Source organism: Stegostoma tigrinum, chromosome 6 (assembly GCF_030684315.1).
Source record: "Stegostoma tigrinum isolate sSteTig4 chromosome 6, sSteTig4.hap1, whole genome shotgun sequence".
Lineage (NCBI taxonomy): Eukaryota > Metazoa > Chordata > Chondrichthyes > Orectolobiformes > Stegostomatidae > Stegostoma > Stegostoma tigrinum.
The window spans coordinates 80734923-80760245 of NC_081359.1; the positions used below are offsets into that span (position 1 = coordinate 80734923).

The following is a 25323-nucleotide window of genomic DNA, read 5'->3' on the forward strand; positions in this document are numbered from 1 at the left end:
GCAGGAGTAGGCTGTTCAGCCAAAGGAGTAAGCTACTCAGCCCAATGAACTGCTGGCCATTTGATAAAATCATGGCTGATCTGATTAACGCCACATTCATGTCTGACCCCACAGTCCTTAACTCCCTCATCAATCAAAAGTCTGTCTAATTTCAGCCTCCACCCGTTTCTCTGGAAGAGAAAGCAAAGACTAACAACCCTAAGATTAGAAATTCCTCCTTAATTTCACCTGAAACAGTCATTGCTTTTTTTTTAAGCTGTGTACCCTGGTTGCATTCCTCCATGAAAATAAACATCTTCACTACAATTACTCTGTCAGGGCTCCTCAGAATCGCAGAATTCCTCTGATTTTTCTAAACTGTGCAGTGTATATGCTCACTCTACTGGACTTACCTTTGTAATGCAACATATTCAAGAATTTGACCCATTAATGAGTCTATATTGATTTTGCCTGATTGCATTATGAGTTTTTTTGGTGTCCTTCTATCTTTTTAATGATGGACTCTAGGATGTTCTCTATCACAGATGTTGGAATATTACAACCACAATAGTGCATCCAGTATGCACACAGCATTCATAACAAAATGGAAGCATTGATAGCAAAGTAGAAATTAATTTTCAGGATATACTCCCATTTCCTCTCCCCACACCCCAAAAGATGTAGGAAGGCTGATTATGTTGTGGGTCATACGAATTGAGATGTGTTCGATGATGTAAAGAAATTGCCTACTCATTAACAGCTTAGAATAATGCCAACCTAATTGCATTGTATTTCATTTCATCTTAATTACAGTTACTAACTACTGGAGGGCTCATATCAGTGCTGTTACTTGGTACGTATATGCTCTGGACATTGCATTAAGTTCTAAAAGGTTCCATTTTACTCTTCTCTTTCATGATAAATAACTTACATTTTCATTCCAGCATGGAGCTAATAGAAGAACAGAAGGTGATGGTGACCTCTTCTGTTGAGGGTACTGTCCGACTGTGGAGCATGGATGGGGAGTTTATTGGTAAATATGAAGCAATAATAATGTATAGTGATGCTATTCATGTGGGTCCCATGAACAAGAGTAACTCTTAGTTAAATATTCATAGATTAGTCAGCATTGCAGATGTAATATTTAGAAAATGCAAGAACTTTTGATAGCATTGTAACAAGTTAGAACGGAATGAGTTGCATTTATATTATAATTTTCATACCCTCAGGACATGTGAAATCATACCATCATCAATGAAGTTCTTTTATGAAGTGCTGTCACTTTAATGTCACAGCAAAGTCCCATTATGACATGATTCATTTTGTAATAGACTTGCCTCCTGGAGGCCGTTGTCAGCAATTCCAACAAAAAGAAGATGATATTAGTTGAGTAAATCTACACCCTCACTGGTCAGCTCCCCTCCACTCCTGTACCTGGCCCACACCTATTATAACCATGAATTATCAATAATGCTTACCATTGACTCCCTTCATGACATTTTCTGTTGGCAAATAAAGAACTAAATACTATAAAGCAGTTCAATGTTATAAGCGGTCTCTTTTATTTATTGTTTGAATAACAAAATATATTGTGATTGTATGGAAAGAATCCTGTGATGTCTGGAATAGATAAAATTGGTTTTAAGCACAGAAGCTTCATTCACCTAGTTCTTTGAAAACATAATGACCTCATAATTACTTGTATACTTGACTCTTGTAAGGTACATTTGGGCAGCCAGAGCCCTGGGAAATCCATGCACCAGCATCATGGAAGCACCCAATGGTTCCCTATGAAATTCTGATTGACCCACTCAGCATGCCCATTCACCCAGTGCTGGAGGAAGAAATGTCTTTCATACAGCTCAGCAACTTTGAAAAAAATGAAGAAACCATAGACAATACGGAATCAAAGGTTTGTAGATAAATTGGAAGATTACTTGTTTGAAAAAAGGATATTGTGATCAGAAGATGTCTGCATCATTTATTGCAAAGATTGGCATTATTGCTGTCATTTTGTCTCTTCCTATGCAATGCTCACCAGCCTTAATGATTTACAAAGACTCCATTTTACTTCGGAAAAGAATTGTTATCCTGTGGTGACAGACTGCCTGGAAAGAGTCACTAATGCCATGTTTACCATTGATAGAAGTAAGATCATGTTGCATGAATAGATCATAAGATGTAGTCAGAAGTCACACAATACCAGGATTTGGTCCAACAGGTTTATTTGAAATCACAAGCTTTAAGCACATAGCCCCTTTGTTAGGTGAAGTAAGAGAAAAGCACACAGAACATAGAATTTATTGGCAGAGAGAGCAAAAGATCATATAAATGATATGAGTGGAATGTTGAATAATAAATCCCTGTGGTAATCAGAAGTGTCAGATGGTTTGGGTAATGTGTCAACAGCTGAAGAACAAGATGAGTAATAATGACCTATAATCTGAGTAAATGAGACAGAGGGATAACTACAAAAAATTTAAAGCAACGTGGTGCTGGAGACAAACGAAATGGCTGAGTAACGTGATCGGTTTAAGAGTCTCATGCCGAGGGTCTATTCAAAGTAATAAGTAATCGAAACTGTACAAACTAATTAAGGTAGAGAAATCATAGCAATTTATCAAAATGAAGGTGTCAAAACAAGTGCAGAACAGTGTGGTGGAGTCACATGTAGCTCAACGTAAACCCAAGATCACAACTGAGGCGGGCTTCATGGGAACAGACTTAGTAATCAGTTTCTGCTTGGCGATTCTGTGTTGTTGTGTCTCTTGCTGGTGGCCTGTATGTGCAAAATCTTCCTTACTGTTCTGTTTTGACACCATCACTAGGATAAATTGTTATGATCTCAATGCCTTAATTAGTTTGGACAGTTTTGGATTACTTATGACTTTGTTTAGACCCTTGGCATGTGACTCTTATACATATTAAGTACATTTAAGTTGTCATTGGACAAGCATATGGATGTACGTGGAATAGTGTAGGTTAGATGGGCTTCAGATCGGTATAACAGGTCGGCACAACATCAAGGGCCAAAGGGCCTGTACTGTGCTGTAATGTCCTATGTTCTATGTTCTGTATATCACCTTATTCCAGTCATTGGGTTTGTCTCCACTTTATTCTTACTTTTTTGTAATTATTTCTCTGCCTGGTTTAATCAGATTATAGGTCATCCTTTCGCTTGTTATTGAGCTGTTGACACTTTACTCTTACCATCTACACTTCTGATTACCTACAGGAACTTATTATTCAACACTCCACTCATATTGTTTGTATGGTTTTTTGAGCTCTCTACCCATAAATTCCGTATCTACGCGCTTTTCTCTTACTTCACCTGATGAAGGGGCTTTGCCGTGAAAGTTTAAGATTTCAAATAAACCTTTTTTTTAAGATTAGATTAGATTAGATTTCCCACAGTGTGGAAACAGGACCTTCGGCCCAACAAGTCCACACCACTCCTTGAAGCATCCCACCCAGGCCCATCCCCCCATAACCCACACACCCCTGAGCACTATGGGCAATTTAGCATGGCCAAGCCACCTAATCTGCATATCTTTGGACTGTGGGAGGAAACCGGAGCACCCAGAGGAAACCCATGCAGACACGGGGAGAATGTGCAAACTCCACACAAACAGTAGCCCGAGGCAGGAATCGAACCCGGGTCCCTGGCGCTGTGAGGCTGCAGTGCTAGCCACTGTGCCGCTTAAATCTGTTGGACTGTAACCTGGAGTTGTGTGACTTCTCACTTTGTCCACCTGAGTGCAACACCAGTACTTCCACATCATATTATAAGATGAACATCGCTAAGAACAGGCTTCTCTAATAAATTTACAGTTCCAATGAAAGACTTCCCCTCAGCCTTTTGCAGGAAGCTGACAAATCCTCACCCACGTCCTGCTCCTCAAATTGTGTGAATCACCTGCTCACAGAAATTTAAGAACATAAACAGGAGCAGGAGGAGGCCATCTGACACATCAAGCCTGCTCCACCATTCAATAAGATCATGGCTGACCTTTTCCTGAACCTGGCTCCACTTACTCACCTGCTCACATTAATCATAAATTCATTTACTGCTCAAAATGAGGTAGCCTCAGCTGCTTCACTGGATAGGGAATTCCATAGATTCATCTTTGGGTGAAGAGGTTCCTCCTCAATTCAGTCATAAATCTGCTCCCCCTTATTTTGAGGCTATGTCCCCTAGTTCTTGTTTCACTCCCAGTAGAAACAATCTCCCTGCTTCTATATTATCTATTTCCTTCATTTTTTATATGTTTCTATGAGATCACCCTCAATACCTCCTCATCAGCTTCATTTGTATTTGTATAACATCTTTAACCTATGAACTATCATGGCACTTCTCAGCAATACCATAAAATAAAATGTAGCGTTGAATGAAATAGAGACTGTAGGTAGGAAAACCAGAAGCCTGGACAAATTAGTGTGATGAGTGACTTCAAAGAGAAAAGTGAAAGACAGGGATGGAAAAGCTTGGGAAGAATACTCCTGAGCTTAGCATGAAAGTAGCTGAGAGCACAACCACCAACGGTGGAGTGATTCAAACCAGTGCTACTTAAGAGGAAAGAATTAAATGAGTGTAGATAGATCACAGACTTATATGACAGGAAAAAAACACAGAGATAGTGAGAGTCCAGGCCAAGGAGGGATTTGAAAATAATCATGAGAATTTAAAATCAAGACATTGCTTGCCTCTATGATAGGGGAATAGGACTTTACACAAGCAACAGAATTTTTGGTGTTCTCATGTTCACGGAGGCTAGAATGTGAAACTAACCAGGAATATATTATGTGATGCAGGGTTTGTGATCTATGTAAATTTTATTAAAATTCAATTTTAAAATTGGATTTTTGAGTTTTGAACTAGTGGCACATAGCGTTTTCTGTATGTCTGAAAGGGTTTAATGATTAACCTGCAAGTATTTCTACAGCCATGATTTTTAAAAATAACAACAGTTTGAGAGTCACAGCCTCAAAGAACTAATGTGTTTTTGTTTAAGTTGGAGGAGTTTACAAACAAACAAATTACAGAGTGCACTACATTGGGATTTATGATAGAGGATTGTGGACTTGTGTTCTTTTTTAAGTTTTAGAGGGAACACCCATAACTTGGATAGAAACATTTCAGCTCTGGATTTGGTTTTATCATGTTCATAGCTAAAGGATAATGTATAATATAGCCACTCCTGAGAAAAGAGAAATTAGTTTGGATTTGTTTAAAACAAATTACCACTACAGAATGCGTTTAGTCATACTTTCAGACCAGAAGCGTTTCAGTAAAAACCTGAAGGAATTATTTGAAGTTGAGAAAGATTAAGCCCAGTTGTACAAAGGGTCCAGGAAGAGGCTGTCAGATTCTCCAGTCTAAAAGTTTAAGTAACAGTTAAATTAAGCCAATAGAGCTAATAGAGAAGAGAATTCAATCTGGGGTGAGCACAGTAAAGGAGTGCTTTTGGGATAAATGGAATTATATTTTTGCCACAGACAACAGTGTGGAGCTGGATGAACACAGCAGGTCAGGCAGCATCAGAGAAGCAGGAAAGTTGATGTTTCCGGTTAGGACTATGTTCCTCTAGCTCCACACTGTGTTGTCTCTGACTCCAACATCTGTAATTCTTGCTATCTACATTATATTTTTACCATACGTCTCAAATAATTTAGCATTGTGTTCTATCTAAATAGTCAGGAGTAGGCCTTGACATTGGGAGGGAAACAGAAAAAAACTGAGGCCACATGAGCGACACTTCATTTGAGCTAGAAGCTCAATGTATTGCTACCTTATATCCTCATCTGATGTAACTGCAGCGGCTAGAATGAAGCTACAACTGGACAAGCACTTGTTTTAAAGCCTTCACACAGTTGTTAACATAAACCTGTGTGTCGTTGGTTGATAATAGTTAACCACAAGTTGTTCATGGCCGTGATTGCTTGTGTTCAGGATTTGCATTCAACATAATTGGTTGCTGTATGTAGTCCATATGCAGAATTCTGTAATTAAAATGTCTTCAATCTGTACTATTTAAGTGCCTAACTCTTGCAGAATCCCTATGAAGGTCCTAGTATCACTCACCAGCTCAGCCTGTCCCTCAAACAAGGGATAAACACTTCACTGCATCCAGTCTGGGAAAAGAAGCAGACATTTTTAATTTCCACTGTGTATTTATGATTGGGATAAGGATGGAAGGAATGAAGTTACACTGTCAGAGGCAGTTGGAGACTCACTCTAGTATTCTCGCTGACCTTCGCATTCCTTTCTTCCTTGCCTCCCTGTCTCCCCCTTCAGGCTGATCTGTCACATGTTCCCCATTCAACTCTACTATTTAAATCTTTATCACCCAGCTTTACCCCCAGAACTCCAGGCCTATGTCTTAATGCGCCAACCATCCTGAGGCATTGTCTCTCATCCTCATTGGCTAAGGAAGTTTATGATAGACACCAAAGGCTCACAACAGCGGATGCCCTAGAAGAATATAGAAAGTGCAGGGTTACTCTCAAAAGAAATTAGTAGTGTGAAGTTGGGACAAAAGAAACCATTGACAGATAACCTTTTGGAAATTCCAAAAGTATTTTTCAGTATATTGGAGGCAAGAAAACAGTCAAGAAAAGAACAGGGTCATTTTGAGGCCAAAGTGGCAGTCTGTGTGTAGATTTGCAAGACATAACTAAGGTTTTAAATAAATACTTTATATTTATATTCATTGGAGAGAAGGGCAATGTAGTATAGAAATCAGATAGGGCATCTGTTACACACTTGAATGAATTAGCATTGAGAGAGAGGTTAATGGTTTTAGCTGGGTTGAAAGTAAATAAATCTCTAGGCGCAGGTGAAATATATCCCAGGCTGCTGTGGGAGGCAACGAAGGAGATTACTGGAGTCAAAGATGTGCAGATTCGGTGGATAGACCACACTGAAATTGCCATGTAGTAGACAATGGATGTGTAGGTTAGTTGGATTTGCTAAGGTAAATGTGGGGTTACTGCGTTAGGGTGAGGTTTGAGTCTAGGTGGGAGACTCTTTGGAGAGTTGGTGCGGACTCGATAGGCTGAAAGGTCTTATCCCTCGCTGTTGGAATTCTATGATTTTGTGGCTCTGATATTTCTTTTCAAATCCTCTCTGGCTGGCCGGAGGGGTACTAGGGGATTGGTGGATAGCTAATATAGTGCCATTATTCAAGAAGGGTGGTATGGTTAAACCAGGAAACTATAGGCCAGTGAATCAACCATCTGTGGTAGGGAAACTATTGGAATGAATTCTTAGAGAATTAATATCTATTTGGAGAGGCAGTGATCACCTAAGGGGTGGACATGTTGCTGTAAGGCAACATACTACATCAATGTCACACCTACAACATTTGCCAACACTTATCTGGCAAACCAACCTTATGTACCATAGTAATTCTGAGATTCTGCATGTGAATCTAGGTGACATTAATAATACAGCAAACAAATTAATTGAAGTATATAACATGATGAATGCCTTGACAAGGTAGAAAAATGCCTCCTTTTGTGTGTTTGACCTAGGGGGCACTGTTTTAAAATTAGGATTGCCCTTTTAAGACAGCAGGGGGAAAGGTTTTCTGATGGGAGTGCAATTTGGGAATTCTCTGCCCCAGAAGGCAGTGGAGGTGTTTTAAAGTGGATACAGATAGTTTCCTGTTAATCATAAAAATCAAAGTTTATGATCTTATTGAACAATAGGCTTGAGGGGTCAAATGGCCTTCTTCTGCTGTTTCATATGTGTGTACGTACGTAAAAGGGTATGAGGAGAGAGCAGGGAAATTGGACAATGTGGTTGGATCTTTTGCATAGCTAACATGAATGTGTTGGACTGAACGGTCTTCTATTCTGCAGGATCTTCAGCACAGATCACCAAAGTCAATCATTTCTGATGATGCTGTTAAAGAAGAAATAAGAAAGAAGACCTTCCAGAACAATCTTGGTAAAAGGTAATTCTTACACTTTCTGGGATCACCAAGAACCAGGGCACAATACCTACTTTATTTACTTTAAATACCCTTGTTTCAGGATAAAAAATTTGTATAAGTACTGAACCAGTGTAGGTCAAGTTCATCTAATGTAGAGATAAGAATGCTCCATTTTCACTGTGCACTAAACAAGGATAGTGTTTTATACCAGTGCTTAAAGTGTTTTTGTATAATCATCTCTCAACGGTTGATAAAGCAGCTCTTTCACTTGGGATCCATCCACAGTCATTCAGTTCACTAATAGTGTATGCCTTGAATGATTTGAAAATATCCCGTGAATTTAGTGTTTGGGATATATAGCAAATTATTTTATAAATTTTGTTATTTTATAATGATTTTAATAATTAAAATGGATCATAATTTGAGAAATCCAATGCCAGATTCAGGAACAAGCTTTTAGATTAGTAATATAACATTGCAATGACCCTGTAGCTTTACTTCCAAGAATCTCACTGTAAATATGTTACTTCCTGAATTGTTTGTCAGAAGATAGCTGGCAGAGAACACCAAATGTGATGTCAGCATTTGAATATTACAAATAGGAACAGGAGTAGGTCTTTCAAGCCCTGCCACCACTTAATAAATTCATGGTCTCAACTCCACGTTTTTGCCTGCGGTGATCACAAACTAGTTGTAATTGGTGGCCAGTCTTTTCTTATTTACACGTAGGTTGGACGTATAGCCTTGATGAACATGTGGGCGAATATAACCTCCTGCAAACAAAGGAAATAAGCCATTACGGCAGATCTAGACCCCTTCACGGCTGTTGGTGGCCAATGGAAGGGATATGTATTTGTTTAGTGGTCCAAATAAAAGGTGGCTTTGGCATCCTCTTCATAAATACATAGCAAGAAATGTCCCCTACAGCATCCTTGATTCACAATATCTAGCCCAGCAGAAATTAGAATGTTGCAGGAGACTACAGCAATCTCTGCCATACGGCCTCCTCATGGACATATTCTCACACAGACCCTAGGAACCCACTCTGGGGACCATATATACTCTTGGTTTGGTAAGGAATTCTTTGAACAACACTTTAATGCTTCTAGCATGAATCTGAGTTGCCTTTCAAGATCTATCTTTTGGGTAAGTGAGATGAAAGTATTATAGAGTGCCCCTTAAAATTCTGCTTCCAATGGTTTTTGGAAATCAATCCTTTGAAGTTTTACCCATCAGGCTTAATCATGAGCGGGGCATTCCTATTGTTCCCCATGGAGACTGAATTTCGCAAATGATCAAGGGAAATAACTAAAGGACAGGACTTCACCCTTTTATGGCTTTTAATTGTGGCAAAAAATAAAATAAATATCAAACATTTATTCAAAGGTGAACTAAAAAACAAACTAAAGAATAAGTTAGTGTTTGGACTAAACCATGAACAGAACTGAACTTGGTCTTTTGGAACTCTATCTTTGAGCCATGCTACTGGGAGATATGTAGCATTGAAAGAAAATGCACAAAGGCATTCCCAGCTGGCAGGAGAACTGGAAGTTTCCTAGGGAGATCTTTATTGTTCTATGGGGAATGATGAGGAACAACAGGGAACAAGAATATAGCTCTCTTCAGAAAAACAATTCATCCAGAGTCAACTAAACCATGCAGGAAACCCTGGAATTCTGGAACGCCAGGACTGTCGTCACCAGAGGGTGAGGGAGAGAGGCTTGTGATCAAATCTGGAAATTTAGATGTTGTTGAAGGACACTGAAAGTTTCAACTCAGTGTGACAAGAAGAGAAAAATATCCTGAGGAGAGCTGGGAATGCCTTTGTGCATTTTCTTTCAATGCTACATATCTCCCAGTAGCATGGCTCAAAGATAGAGTTCCAAAAGACCAGTTCTGTTCATGGTTTAGTCCAATCTTTTCTTTATCCTGTCAGATATTGTGCAAGGTACTAAAACTGTCACTTAAAACACAAGTGAGTTTCTACTTGAGTTTTTCTCCCTGAGATCATGAGGGCTTTTCTCCAAATTGAAGTGTCTACCGTCTCCTGTTCAGAATGTTCCATTTCACTTTGAAAGAGACATTCTGAAAAATGATCACATTTTAAATTCTAGCATTGATGTCAATGTCTACTTTCACAAATTAGCATTTACATCATGGCATCATAGACCCAAGGTTTGGATGCATTCATGAGGCAACCTATTCATTATATCTTGACATTTGCTGTCATTACCATAAGTGAATCTCCTACTATCGACATCCTGGGGTTACCATTAATCAGACACTAGCCATGTAAATACTATCACTACAAGAACAGGTTAAGTACTAGGAATTCTGCTATGGGTAATTCGACACGTCTCTTCCCAACTTGCTCACCATCTACAAAAGGCAAGTCAGGAATGTGAGGGAACACTGGTCTAAATGATTGCTGTTCCAACATCATTCCAGAAACCTGGCACGATTTAGGACAAAGCAATCCACTTAATTGGCACTGTATGTGCCACTTTCATCAATGACTGCCTTCACCACTGATACACAGTGGCCGCAATGTATATCATCCACAAGAATGCAATGTAGTAGAACATCAGGTTTCCTTGATTGTATCTTCCCAGTCTGTGACCTCTACCACGTAGAAGGACAAGGACGGCAGATGCATGACAGCATTACCACCCTCAAGCTTCCCTCCAAGTCACATATTATCCTGATTTGGAAATATATTACAGTTTCTTCAATGTCACTGGGTCAAAATCCTGGCCTTCTTTTCCTAACACAACTGTGGATGTCCCTATATTCCAAGGACTGCAAGAGTTCAAAAGGTAGCTCACCACCACTTTCTCCAGGGCAATTAAAGATGGGCAATAAATGTTGGCATAGCCAGCACTGCCCATATCCATTAGATTTTTTTGAAATCTGGCAAACGTTTCTGGTACGTTAATTACAAAGTTATTAATAATCCCGTGAGCTGGGGAAAGAATATAGTATTAAGTCTTTTTAACGTTGGCACCTGGATGAAGGAGTTAGTATTCATTCTTAAATTTGTAATAAAAGTATTTCTTGCAAATTAAGCAACAATATTAATTGCCAAGATGGAAAGTTACCAACCAGAATAACATACTGCAAAACAGTAATAGATAGCAGCAGATTGTTAAGAAGTTTGAATGCTAGATAAAAGAAGTCAGCACCATTTAGTATGCCAACTACAAAATATCATAACATCAAAACTTGTATATAACTATTTCTGTAGCTTGGTAATATGTAATGGGATTCTGCTTCTATATCAAATATTAAGGGATTTTTGTAACAATGCTAATTACTTTCCCCTATTTTTGTAGACTTCGACATGAAAGATATCAGAGCTTGAATAAACCAGTAAACCATGGAGGGCCTGTTGCTTACCATACCCTGAAGTGTTTTGAAATTGCTAATGCCCCAAATAAGTGTGAAAAGCCAGACTTATCAGCAGCAGGCACAGATCCATATGCCACCCTTTTCTTTCAAGAAAGTACCTGTAAGCCTGTGTCTGAGGAATTGTGTTAGCTATGTGAGTTTTTCTGCATCTTGTTTGTTATCAAAGCTATAGTTGCTGTGTGCAATTATGAAGTGTTAGCTGTTCAAGAGATGTGTACCCTAGACCCAGATGACTGTTTATTGGCTATTCTGCAGTTTCCCCTCATCTCCCTAAGCCTATTCTGTTCTTATTTCTCCTCCTCCCTTTTGCAATTTCCACCTCCTTGTTAACCATACTCAGCATTATTGTGTTACCAATCCTTCCAGTGCTGTTATATCAGCTCAACTCCTTCCTGGATATACTCACATGACTCCCCTTGGCTGAATTCTAGTATCCTTCGCTAGACCTACCATGGCAATGTCGACTGGCTCATAACTGTTTCTCAGTGTACTTTTAACTTAATTGTTAAATCTTAACTTCTAATACACTTTTCCACTCCCCTACATTTCTCAGTCCTGCTCTCCAATGGGTCTCCAACCTCTATCCATCCTGGTGCTTTACAAAATGTTTTCCACCTTGCATACTCCAGATCAGTCAGCTGACTCTCCTTGCTGCATAACTCACTGACATAATGTTACCTGAAACTGTAATGCTTTATTGGTATTGCTAACTGCTGTTACACAAACTCCAATACACCCCAAACACTTCTACCTATATATTGTCCTGTTTTAGGCCCCACTTATCTATTACCTTTCTCCAATCTTCATTGCATCTTTGTATTCAATGCAGTATATTAATAAAACTTGTATTTTGTTTTACAAATCATCTATCATCTCATCCCTTCCTAGACCTGCAACTTTTTTTTTCAGCCTGTAATTTACCTTCCTCTGATTCTTCCACATATATCCTACCATTTGCCATTACTATTCATGGCCACGTCTCCAACTATTTTGGCTCCACTATAGAATCATCTAATAATTACATCCAAGGGACCACTTAGCATATTGTGTCATTGTGTGTGTTTAAGAACAATTCAGCGTATGCACTCTTATCCAGTAGCTCCATGATTTTCACTTCCAGATAATTATCCAATTCCCCTTTGATAGCAACAATTGACTCTGTGTCCACCCTTCAGTGCATTTCAGATCCAAACCACATGCTGCATGAAACATTTTTTGCCTCATCTAGCATTTGATTGTTTTGCAATTCTCACAAAATTGTGCCATCTGATTCTATACATTTCTGTCAATGGAAACCCACTGTTGGCACTCAAGTGCATTATAATTCAGTACATTTACAGGTACAGTAATTGCTAAGTGTTGACCTCTTTAGCATTCTTTCTATCCCATTATTCTTCCGATCTATTCAGTTGGATTAATGATTTTGAAAATGTTTCAAATCTCTTTTCAACATTTTCTAACAAAAATGGCCCTAGTTTCTTCATTCTATTCACCCTATCCTAATGTGTGAATGGTGTAATATGGTGTCCAAGACCAGTAGAATAGCCCTGTTGAGGTTGAATCAGTGTTTTAGATTAGATTCCCTACAGTGTGGAAACAGGCCCTTTGGCCCAACCAGTCCACACTGCCCCTTGGAGCATCCCAGCCAGGCCCATCCCCATAACCGACACCCCCCTGAACACCACAGGCAATTTAGCATGGCCTATCCACCGAGCCTGCACATCTTTGGACTGTGGGAGGAAACTGGAGCACCTGGAGGAAACCCACGCAGACACAGGGAGAATGTGCAAACTCCACACAGACAGTTGCCTGAGGCTGGAATTGGGTCCTTGGTGCTGAGCCACCATGCTGCCCCTTTTATGAGGGTTCAGCATGACTTCCTTATTTTTGTACCTCTATTTGTAAGGAAAGCCAGAATATTTCCTTTAAACTTCGTAAGGTTTTTATTCCCACTTTAAGTTTCCTCAGAACATATTCTTTTGACAATACAATCAGCCCGTGGTCTATTTTTGCTTATGTTCATCCTTCTTTAAATGAATCAGCTGGAATAATTTGTTACAGTTACATTATTATGAATGCAAGTTCTTGTTGTGTTGTTGACTTCTGCTCGTCCATTACTCAAACCTGTTTATGTTTCATCTTTCAGGCGCCAGTTTAGTTTGTCCAATCATGATCGCTTTATTGTTAGGACACACTCAAATGTGTTCATAAATTATGTTATACAAGATTGTACAAAGATGTAAGAGCTTCAATTTTTTTGTAATATGATGGAAACAGATTATGGATATTATGGAAACATTAATTAATTCATTCTGATCACACAAACTGACCTTGACAACTGTGCTTCTTGGCAGTTCAGGCCCTGGTGAAACATTTTGTTCACATCAGTGATGAAGTAGCCGGTGGAGTACAATTTTCATTGCTATGTTTTGGCTAGTAGGCTCAGTAACTGACATTTTGGTGGTTTTGCTGCTGATTCCTGAGCCTTCCTTACTCAGTATTTTTTAATTGAGTTCTTCTCACACATTTATCAAAAAATTTTCTTTAAATGTGCTCAATACTCTGAATGATATTTTCTGATCTAGTTTGAGCAAGATTCGGAGAAAACCAGTTCAACTCTTACACCTCTGAAATTAGCACAACTTTGACATCGTTTTTGGTTTAATTTGAAGGATACAGGATAATGAAGTTAATTTGCCTGTGAGATGAGATTGTCTTCATTCTTCAAATAACATCCTACACACATCAGAAATCCTTCCTAATCATCCACTTTGGTGCAGTTCCGAGTTCTTTCTATATGTAAAACTGGAAGATGATGGTCTTCCACTGATATCATGGCTCACAAATGTGGCGGATTGCTGAAGCACAGGAATTCTCTGGAAGCAGTCATAACTGGGCAGGTTCCTACAGTGTGACAGGTGTTAACAGTTCTGCATTAAACTGGAGTTTTGTCTGCTTTGTTTTTAGGGAATATGGTTTTCTATGTATACAATAATAACTGCAATTTGGACAAACTTAAAGTACAGTGTGTATTGATTACTTACTTGATTCTCATATTTGTTTTTCTTAAGAGCAATTGCAAAATACATAGAAATGATGGGAATTCAGTTCAACTTGTTTTTTGATGCTTCTTGTCTGTGGATTTATTTTTTGACATGTATTATTAAAAGCATGTTGTGGTTAAATTTTACAGTTAATGTATGATTTTGTGGTTTTGAAAATTAAAATACAATTTCATTTAAATATCTAAAATTCCTTAAGTGTTTCTCATAATATTGGCTACAGTCAGACATTTTGTAGTTATTGCTGTAGCCACTTAATATAGAATCCCTGGAATTCATTCATAGGATGTTAGTGTTGCTGGCTCAGCCAGTGTTTATTATCCACCCTAATTGTCCAGCAGGCAGCAAGAGTCGACCACCTTGCTGTGGGTTGGTCTGGTGTCACATGTAGCCAGACGATGAAAAAATGGCAAATTTCCTTTGAGAGGGATATTGAGAGGATATTAATGAACCAGAGGGATTTTCAACAGTCTACACATCATTACAATTAGATGAGCTCCTAACTTCACATTTTACTGAATTTAAATTTCACCATATCCCCGACTGGGTTTTGAACATGTCCCCAGAATAGTTGCCTGATACGACTAGACCAGTAACATTGTCACTATGCCTTTAAGCGGAGAAGCGGCACTGTATAGATGAATGTGATCTGCTGCAACAAGACCTCAAGCCACAGAGATTCTTGGTTAGGAACGTACAAATTAGGAACAAAAATAGGCCATTAGGCTGTTCAAGCCTGCGCTTCCATTTAATAAGATTGTTGCTGATCTGTGTTCCAAATTCCAGTTGGTCATCTATCCTCGACAACATTTAATTTCCTTGCCTAACAAGATCTGTCTATTTCCACCTTAAAAATATTCAATGAACAACCTCCTGAGGCAATGGTCAGAGCAAAAAAAAAAGTCCCCTCATCCCTGAGCAAAAATGTGACCAATGTCTTTAAACAGTATCCACTAATTCTGGACACACCCAAGAACAAACAGCCTGCTACATCTGTGATAATGGGAACTGCAGATGCTGGAGAATCCAAGATAATAAAATATGAGGCTGGATGAACACAGCAGGCCCAGCAGCATCTCAGGAGCACAAAAGCTGACATTTCGGGCTCTCTGATGAAGGGTCTAGGCCCGAAACGTCAGCTTTTGTGCTCCTGAGATGCTGCTGGGCCTGCTGTGTTCATCCAGCCTCACATTTTATTAGCCTGCTACATCCACCTTGTTAAGACTGTTCAACCTTTCTGCATAAGGCAACCCTCTCAGACCAAGTAGCAGTCTAGTAAAGGAGTATCAGAGATAATGGGAACTGCAGATGCTGGAGATTCCAAGATAATAAAATGTGAGGCTGGATGAACACAGCAGGCCAAGCAGCATCTCAGGAGCACAAAAGCTGACGTTTCGGGCCTAGACCCTTCATCAGAGAGGGGGATGGGGGGAGGGAACTGGAATAAATAGGGAGAGAGGGGGAGGCGGACCGAAGATGGAGAGTAAAGAAGATAGGTGGAGAGGGTGTAGGTGGGGAGGTAGGGAGGGGATAGGTCAGTCCAGGGAAGACGGACAGGTCAAGGAGGTGGGATGAGGTTAGTAGGTAGCTGGGGGTGCGGCTTGGGGTGGGAGGAAGGGATGGGTGAGAGGAAGAACCGGTTAGGGAGGCAGAGACAGGTTGGACTGGTTTTGGGATGCAGTGGGTGGGGGGGAAGAGCTGGGCTGGTTGTGTGGTGCAGTGGGGGGAGGGGATGAACTGGGCTGGTTTAGGGATGCAGTAGGGGAAGGGGAGATTTTGAAACTGGTGAAGTCCACATTGATACCATATGGCTGCAGGGTTCCCAGGCGGAATATGAGTTGCTGTTCCTGCAACCTTCGGGTGGCATCATTGTGGCAGTGCAGGAGGCCCATGATGGACATGTCATCAAGAGAATGGGAGGGGGAGTGGAAATGGTTCGCGACTGGGAGGTGCAGTTGTTTGTTGCGAACTGAGCGGAGGTGTTCTGCAAAGCGGTCCCCAAGCCTCCGCTTGGTTTCCCCAATGTAGAGAAAGCCGCACCGGGTACAGTGGATGCAGTATACCACATTGGCAGATGTGCAGGTGAACCTCTGCTTAATGTGGAATGTCATCTTGGGGCCTGGGATGGGGGTGAGGGAGGAGGTGTGGGGACAAGTGTAGCATTTCCTGCGGTTGCAGGGGAAGGTGCCGGGTGTGGTGGGGTTGGAGGGCAGTGTGGAGCGAACAAGGGAGTCACGGAGAGAGTGGTCTCTCCGGAAAGCAGACAGGGGTGGGGATGGAAAAATGTCTTGGGTGGTGGGGTCGGATTGTAAATGGCGGAAGTGTCGGAGGATAATGCGTTGTATCCGGAGGTTGGTAGGGTGGTGTGTGAGAACGAGGGGGATCCTCTTGGGGCGGTTGTGGCGGGGGCGGGGTGTGAGGGATGTGTCGCGGGAAATGCGGGAGACGCGGTCAAGGGCGTTCTCAATCACCGTGGGGGGGAAGTTGCGGTCCTTAAAGAACTTGGACATCTGGGATGTGCGGGAGTGGAATGTCTTATCGTGGGAGCAGATGCGGCGGAGGCGGAGGAATTGGGAATAGGGGATGGAATTTTTGCAGGAGGGTGGGTGGGAGGAGGTGTATTCTAGGTAGCTGTGGGAGTCGGTGGGCTTGAAATGGACATCAGTTACAAGCTGGTTGCCCGAGATGGAGACTGAGAGGTCCAGGAAGGTGAGGGATGTGCTGGAGATGGCCCAGGTGAACTGAAGGTTGGGGTCGAAGGTGTTGGTGAAGTGGATGAACTGTTCGAGCTCCTCTGGGGAGCAAGAGGCGGCGCCGATACAGTCATCAATGTACCGGAGGAAGAGGTGGGGTTTGGGTCATCAATGTACCGGAGGAAGAGGTGGGGTATGGCGTACTGACCTCTACATCGCCGAGGCCAGACGCCAACTCTCCGACACCACCTCCTACCGCCTCCTCGATCATGACCCCACACCCGAGCACCAAACCATCATCTCTAACACCATTCATGACCTCATCACCTCAGGGGACCTCCCACCCACAGCCTCCAACCTCATTGTTCCCCAACCCCGCACGGCCCGTTTCTATCTCCTTCCCAAAATCCACAAACCTGCCTGCCCTGGTCGACCCATCGTCTCAGCCTGCTCCTGCCCCACCGAACTCATCTCCACCTATCTGGACTCCATTTTCTCCCCTTTGGTCCAGGAACTCCCCACCTATGTCCGTGACACCACCCACGCCCTCTACCTCCTCCAGGACTTCCAATTCCCTGGCCCCCAACACCTCATATTCACCATGGACGTCCAGTCCCTGTACACCTGCATTCCGCATGGAGATGGCCTCAAGGCCCTCCGCTTCTTCCTGTCCCGCAGGCCCGACCAGGCCCCCTCCACCGACACTCTCATCCGCCTAGCGGAACTCGTCCTCACACTCAACAACTTCTCTTTTGACTCCTCCCACTTCCTACAGACTAAGGGGGTGGCCATGGGCACCCGCATGGGCCCCAGCTATGCCTGCCTCTTTGTAGGTTACGTGGAACAGTCCATCTTCCGCACCTACACAGGCCCCAAACCCCACCTCTTCCTCCGGTACATTGATGACTGTATCGGCGCCGCCTCTTGCTCCCCAGAGGAGCTCGAACAGTTCATCCACTTCACCAACACCTTCGACCCCAACCTTCAGTTCACCTGGGCCATCTCCAGCACATCCCTCACCTTCCTGGACCTCTCAGTCTCCATCTCGGGCAACCAGCTTGTAACTGATGTCCATTTCAAGCCCACCGACTCCCACAGCTACCTAGAATACACCTCCTCCCACCCACCCTCCTGCAAAAATTCCATCCCCTATTCCCAATTCCTCCGCCTCCGCCGCATCTGCTCCCACGATAAGACATTCCACTCCCGCACATCCCAGATGTCCAAGTTCTTTAAGGACCGCAACTTCCCCCCCACGGTGATTGAGAACGCCCTTGACCGCGTCTCCCGCATTTCCCGCGACACATCCCTCACACCCCGCCCCCGCCACAACCGCCCCAAGAGGATCCCCCTCGTTCTCACACACCACCCTACCAACCTCCGGATACAACGCATTATCCTCCGACACTTCCGCCATTTACAATCCGACCCCACCACCCAAGACATTTTTCCATCCCCACCCCTGTCTGCTTTCCGGAGAGACCACTCTCTCCGTGACTCCCTTGTTCGCTCCACACTGCCCTCCAACCCCACCACACCCGGCACCTTCCCCTGCAACCGCAGGAAATGCTACACTTGTCCCCACACCTCCTCCCTCACCCCCATCCCAGGCCCCAAGATGACATTCCACATTAAGCAGAGGTTCACCTGCACATCTGCCAATGTGGTATACTGCATCCACTGTACCCGGTGCGGCTTTCTCTACATTGGGGAAACCAAGCGGAGGCTTGGGGACCGCTTTGCAGAACACCTCCGCTCAGTTCGCAACAAACAACTGCACCTCCCAGTCGCGAACCATTTCCACTCCCCCTCCCATTCTCTTGATGACATGTCCATCATGGGCCTCCTGCACTGCCACAATGATGCCACCCGAAGGTTGCAGGAACAGCAACTCATATTCCGCCTGGGAACCCTGCAGCCATATGGTATCAATGTGGACTTCACCAGTTTCAAAATCTCCCCTTCCCCTACTGCATCCCTAAACCAGCCCAGTTCATCCCCTCCCCCCACTGCACCACACAACCAGCCCAGCTCTTCCCCCCCACCCACTGCATCCCAAAACCAGTCCAACCTGTCTCTGCCTCCCTAACCGGTTCTTCCTCTCACCCATCCCTTCCTCCCACCCCAAGCCGCACCCCCAGCTACCTACTAACCTCATCCCACCTCCTTGACCTGTCCGTCTTCCCTGGACTGACCTATCCCCTCCCTACCTCCCCACCTACACCCTCTCCACCTATCTTCTTTACTCTCCATCTTCGGTCCGCCTCCCCCTCTCTCCCTATTTATTCCAGTTCCCTCCCCCCATCCCCCTCTCTGATGAAGGGTCTAGGCCCGAAACGTCAGCTTTTGTGCTCCTGAGATGCTGCTTGGCCTGCTGTGTTCATCCAGCCTCACATTTTATTATCTAGCAGTCTAGTAAACTTCACTGAACTGCATCCTAGACATTTACACCCTTCAACAAGGGACATCTCAAGAGCAGACAGTTCAAGGTCTAGTCTCACCAATGCCCTATAGAAATATTTGAGATCACAAACTTTTGGAGAACTTCTCCTTCATTAGGTGAAGTAAAGAAGGGAAGCACACAGGCACAGAGTTTATAAGACAGGAAGATCAAAAGATAGTACAAATAGTGTGTGAGTGGAGTGTCGACCGTGTGAATTACAAGTCTGCAGGTGATCAAAAGGGTCAGACAGTGTGGGTAGTGTTAACAGCTGAGTAACAAGTGAAGGGATGACCTCTGATGCGATTGAAGCCGAGAGATCATTACAAAAAATTAAAAATAACATGGTGCTAGAGACATACCTATCATGTTATTCTACCCATTTAGTTTGTCTCTAGCACCATGTTATTTTTAATTTGTGTCATTATTTGTCTGCCCCAAGTAATTGGATCTCGGTCATCCCTTCACTTGCCATTCAGCTGTTGACACTTTACTCATTACCTGACACTTTTGATCACCTGCAGAGACTTGTTATAATGCCTGTCAACAATCCACTCACACACTTTACTATCTTTTGATCTCCGTGGTGCTTCTCTATACTTTCCCTGACGAAGGAGCAGCACTCTGAAAGCTTGTAATTTTAAATAAACCTGGTGTAGTGTGACTTGTCTACCCCAGCCCAACACCAGCACCTTCATTCTAAAGCACAACATCCTTATTTTTATGTTCTATTCCTCTCAATACATGATAAATGCTGCTCGGTTTAGGTACTGCCAGGACCATGCAACTCCTGACCTCACTACAGCTTGGTTCAAACACAAACGAAAGAGCTTAATTCCAGAGACGAGGGGAGAGTGACAGCCCTTGACATCAAAGGCTGCGTTTAACTGTGTGGCATCACAGAACCTGGCAAAACTGGAATCAGTGAGAATCCAGGGGCAAATTCTCTGGTGGTTAGAATCGTACTTGACACATTGGAAGATGGTTGTGTTTGGAGGTCAGTCATCTCAGGTTCTGGAACATCCGCAGAGTTCCTCAGGGTAGGGTCCCAGCCACAACCATCTTCAGTTAATGTCATCACTAACCTTCTCCCCCATCATAAGAGGGAATGTTTGGCAATGATTACACAATGTTCAGCACTGGTTGTAACTCCTCAGATACTGAAGCAGTCCAAGTCCAAATGCAACAGGATCTGGATGATATCCAGGCATGGGCTGATATGTGGCAAGTAACATTCATCCCACACAAATGCCTGGCTACGAGCATCTCCATTAAAGGGAAAATCTAACCAACACCCCATGACATTCAATAGCATTGCGAGATTGTGATAGTAATGTCAACATCCTGGAGGTTACCATTGTCCAAAATTTCAAATGGACTTGTCATATAAACACCATGGCTACAATAGCAGGTCAGAGACTTAGGAATACTGCAGTGAATAACACATCTCCTGACTCCCCAAGCCTACATCTATCATCTACAAGGCACAAGTCAGGAGTGTGATGGAATACTCCCCATTTGCCTGCATGGATGCAGCTCCAACACTCAAGTAGCTTGACACCAAAGGCAAAGCAGCCTACTTAATTGGCACCACATCACAAGCATCCACTCACTCCACCACCAACGCTCAAAAGCAGCAATATGTCCCATTTACAAAGATACACTGCAGAAATTCAAAAGGTGCCTAGACAGCACCTTTCAAACACACAACCACTTCCACCTGAAAGGACAAGGGTAGTAGATACGTAAGAACGTCAACATCTGCAAGTTCCCCTCTTAGTCACTTACCAGACTGACTTGGAAATATACTGCTGTTCCTTCACTGTTGCCAAGTCAAAACACTGGAATTCTCTCCTTAATGGCATTGTGGATCAACAGCATGAAGCCTGCAGTAGTTCAAGAAGGCAGCTCACAACCACTTTCTCAAGGGTAAATAGAGACCAGCAATGATGCCAACCCACAAATTAATAAAAAACTTCACGACAGCATCTACAAATTATTTTATTTGTGGCTTGTTAATGACTGTAAACTGGCATTTGGACCATTTTTGAACATTACAACGTAACAACTGACTCACCAGGAATTCCAACATTTTCATGTAATGAAGTAATTGGGCTCATTTTTAGAAAATTTAACAGACAACTGATCTGCCAGGATGTTGATTTCAAATACCTTATGATAAACAGAGCGCAGAACCTATATAATGGGTGTACAAATAGCATATATAATAGTGTATGAATTACAGTGTGTCATCCAAGCAAGGGGAGGTGGTGGTGTTGTAGTGATGTAATTGGATTAGCTCTGGGGATGTGGATTCACATCATACAATGGCACATGGTGGAATTTCAATTCAATATATCTTTGGAATAAGAAGGTGTTCTAATGGAGAACATGTAATCACTGTATATTGCTGTAAAAACCCCATCTGGTTTAATAATGTGCTTAATAGAAAGAACGCTGTCATCCTTACCTGGTTTGCCCTACTTCACCAGACCAACTGCAGTGTGGTTGACTCTTAACTCCCTTTGTGAAGTTTAGGGATAGGCAATAATATTGACTTAGCCAGTGATGCCTACATCAAACAAAGAGGTACTGGTCAGGCTACTCCAACAGAGTCTTCCAAGCCCATGACCTCCACCACTAAGTAGGACCGGAGTAGCAGATGCACGGGAAGACCAATACCTGCAAGTTTCCATCCACATCAAATCTGATTTGGAACTATAACACCATCCTTCACTGTTGCGGGGTCAAAATCCTGGAATGCCCTCTGAAAATATTGTGGGTACATCTCCACCTCAGGGACTAGAGGTTCAAGGCAGCAACTCATCACCACCTTTTCAAACGAGATTAGTGATGGGTAATAAATGCTAGCCTAGCCAGCATTTCCCACATTGCACAAATGAAAAAAGGATTAAAAAAAATTGCCCAAAATAGACCATTGTTCAGTTTTTGAAGTGAATCATGTGGAATTTATTTCAGAGAGCTGATTTTCTAAATTTCTCTTAAGCAATGAACAACTGGGAAAACAATTAAGACATTTAGCCAAAAATATTTTCCCCCAAATTTAATGTTGAATATTTTAATGTCTGGTAGAAAGTAATATACAGCTTAATCCACTCAATAGTTATTCAATTTATTTGGGTTCTATTGTCACCTTAATACTACACAAACAAAGAAAAACAAAAAACTTCAAGTACAGACGTATGCCCAACTAATGTTGAAACATGCACCAGTTAGAATGTCATGCTTTAAATACCCAAACTGATCGAGCATAACTCTACAAAATACTCTGATGTATTATGCTCTGTAGGTGACTAACAGAAATTTACAATTCCACAGGAATTTAACATTGCCACTGTTTCTAAGCATTTACCACACACATTGTACATATTAAATAGATGAACTCTTCACTAATTAGGTACTGAAGAAAATGTATTTGCAAAAGCTTTTTAGAAATGAATAGGCTGGGCATTTAGAAACATTAAAAGAAAACAGAATTTGGTAGAGAGAAGATATTTCTTTTACTTTTCTATTGATCAATCCAAATCCATGTTGGTTGTGAAGCTGTCTCCTGGGTGGCAGTCACCATTTTGGGAAGGAATTTCTGTATCTTTGGCAAGGTCCTCATTCTCCATTGGCTCTCCCCCTCCTCCATTTTTAAAATTAGTTTTACCATTCAAGTGGCTTCCTTCTTTGGGAATCTCTACTTTTGGCTTGGGTTTTGTTACTATTGGATTACAGATAGTATCGAGCTCCTATGAACAAAAGTTGAGAAAATTACCAATATTGTTACTTATAGTTGTTAAGAATGCTTTAGCCTTATGTATAGTTCATGTTCAAAACAACTCCCATAAAACAAACACACAAAATCCTAGAAATTTGCTCAATGTTGAGATTTGGGCATCAATATTAAGCATTTCAAATGTGCATGCTGAGCCAGTAGAATATTATTGGGAGATACTGATCTTAGACTGAGGTTGGAAAATAATTTGTTCAGGTAGAAATAACAAAGATCATGCTGCTTGGATTGAGAATTGGGATAGTAAGGTGTAGCATAATAGTAAACCAAAATTACCCTGATTATAAAGAAAATTAACATTTCAGGATGTTTGGTGTGGCCAACCTTTGTGAAAGTTAAAGAACATGAAACAACCTTAAACTAGTAGCAGATAATACCAGAAAGAAGACTGATTCAATTATTTTTGAGGTTGTCAGTTATGTAGAATGGCTCAAACTTGGCGGATGGAATTTAATGTGAATAAAATGCAAAGTAATTCCAGGAAGATGCAGGACAATGAGTACTCAATTAAAATAAAAAATTTGGGAGTGACCACTGATCATATCCTGTAAGGGCCTGGTTTGTATTATCAGGGCAAGTTGGAAATTGAAATGCATCGGTCAATGGTGAATCAATTCTTAATTATGAGAAATTGCTTTGATCACCATTCCAAAAAGTAGACGTATTAGAAAGGCATAGAAAATAAAAGGTTACCACAATTATTCCAGCTCCAAAAGAGGCAGTTTCTCAAAATCTGCAGGGCAGCCTATCTTCAGTGCAGGAATTCTATGTGCCTGTCACAGACTTCTGACTTTGATCCAATTTAATGCAAAGCTTATTCAGACTCTACCTTGTTTTGTAATCCTCAAATTCTGATTACATGGTCTTCGAAAGGCACATTAAGTCTGTTGCAACATATCAATTTAATACAAGAGACATAACCTTTTGTTTTTCTTCAATCTCAGATGCATGTACTATAGGATCTTGATCAAAATTCAGTTTGGCCTGTGTGTCCATTGCCTTATTCATCCATTCCATGGTTTCATTCACTGCCTTTTCCACTTTTGCCATTTCAGAAACATCTATATGGTTATACTTTTCAATCTGTAAAATATATGAATATTAATTTTCTCATCTGCTTCATTCAGAGATAAATTGCACTTGTGAAATTTTGCTTACATTATTTCTGGATTCTTCCACTAGTTTTGTATAATACTGCAGTCTTTGCCTCAGCTCACCAAAGGCTTTTGGCCGTTTCTCATTTTCCAGATATCGGTCTTGAACTGGGGTACCTAATTTCTACAGAATTTTAAAAGAAGTGTGTTTAGTAAGGTAGAGTTATATATAAAAATAAGCTCAATTTTAAACTATAATTTTGTAGCTACTTTTGATATTTCAAATGAAGTGTTCTGGAAAACCACAACCAAATGAGAATACTTCTGCTACAATTTCGTAAGAGTGGTGAAGTGACAGTGGCCTGTCTTATGTTGATCTTCCTGATTTGTCATCTGGAGCCAGAGCCTCCACTTTCTGCTTCCAAGTAATTCTTAGCTGGAGCACCTTTTCGTGCTCCTGCTAGTTCAGCTCTTAAATCCATCGTCTACTGACCTATTCTTTGAGGGCACACCTTGTGATTTCACTCTTTGGTCAAGACATGTTCTCTCTTCCCTCAGATGGTGCAGGATTATTTATTCTCAGTGATCTCACTTTTTGTCTCTGATAATGTTGTCCTCGCCTTCAAATTCACTGTTCTTTTTATAATCTTCAAATTTCTCATGTTCAAGCTTGCCTACATACTGGTGTCAGAGCTATATCCTTCCGGGCAAGTGGGCAGTGTACCATCACACTCCTGACGTGTGGTTTATAGATGGTCGACAGGCTTTGGGAAATCAGGAAGTGAGTTACTCACAGCAGCATTCTTAACCTCTTACCTGCTGCTATAGCCAGCGTGTTTATGTGATGAATCTAATTGAGTTCCTGGTCAATGGTAACCCCAAAGATATTAATAGTGATGATGGTAAAACCA

The 25323-nt window shown here is 41.8% G+C and overlaps 2 protein-coding genes across 6 annotated transcripts in view; one reads left to right on the forward strand and one right to left on the reverse strand.

Annotated features, from left to right (window-relative positions):
* wdr95 (WD40 repeat domain 95) overlaps nucleotides 1-14459 on the forward strand; it is a 120118-nt gene extending 105659 nt beyond the window's left edge. Inside the window, exons 27-31 of the mRNA XM_048533637.2 lie at nucleotides 793-832; nucleotides 924-1012; nucleotides 1701-1891; nucleotides 7843-7937; nucleotides 11249-14459. Coding sequence (XP_048389594.2) covers nucleotides 793-832; nucleotides 924-1012; nucleotides 1701-1891; nucleotides 7843-7937; nucleotides 11249-11453 — 620 coding nt within the window. The 3' untranslated portion in view covers nucleotides 11454-14459. The remainder of the gene's footprint in view (nucleotides 1-792; nucleotides 833-923; nucleotides 1013-1700; nucleotides 1892-7842; nucleotides 7938-11248) is intronic.
* A 7488-nt stretch (nucleotides 14460-21947) lies between these two features.
* Nucleotides 21948-25323, reverse strand: part of hsph1 (heat shock 105/110 protein 1) — a 99931-nt gene continuing 96555 nt past the window's right edge. For 3 of the 5 annotated variants that reach the window (XM_059646701.1, XM_059646702.1, XM_059646703.1), the window contains 3 exons: nucleotides 24477-24596; nucleotides 24240-24401; nucleotides 21949-23274 (listed from right to left, as the gene is read on the reverse strand). In XM_059646701.1, the coding sequence (XP_059502684.1) occupies nucleotides 23056-23274; nucleotides 24240-24401; nucleotides 24477-24596 (501 nt within the window). In that variant the 3' untranslated portion in view covers nucleotides 21949-23055. Of the gene's footprint in view, nucleotides 23275-24239; nucleotides 24402-24476; nucleotides 24597-25323 lie in introns of all 5 variants that reach the window. The other 2 variants (XM_059646700.1, XM_059646699.1) reach the window with 1 other exon arrangement.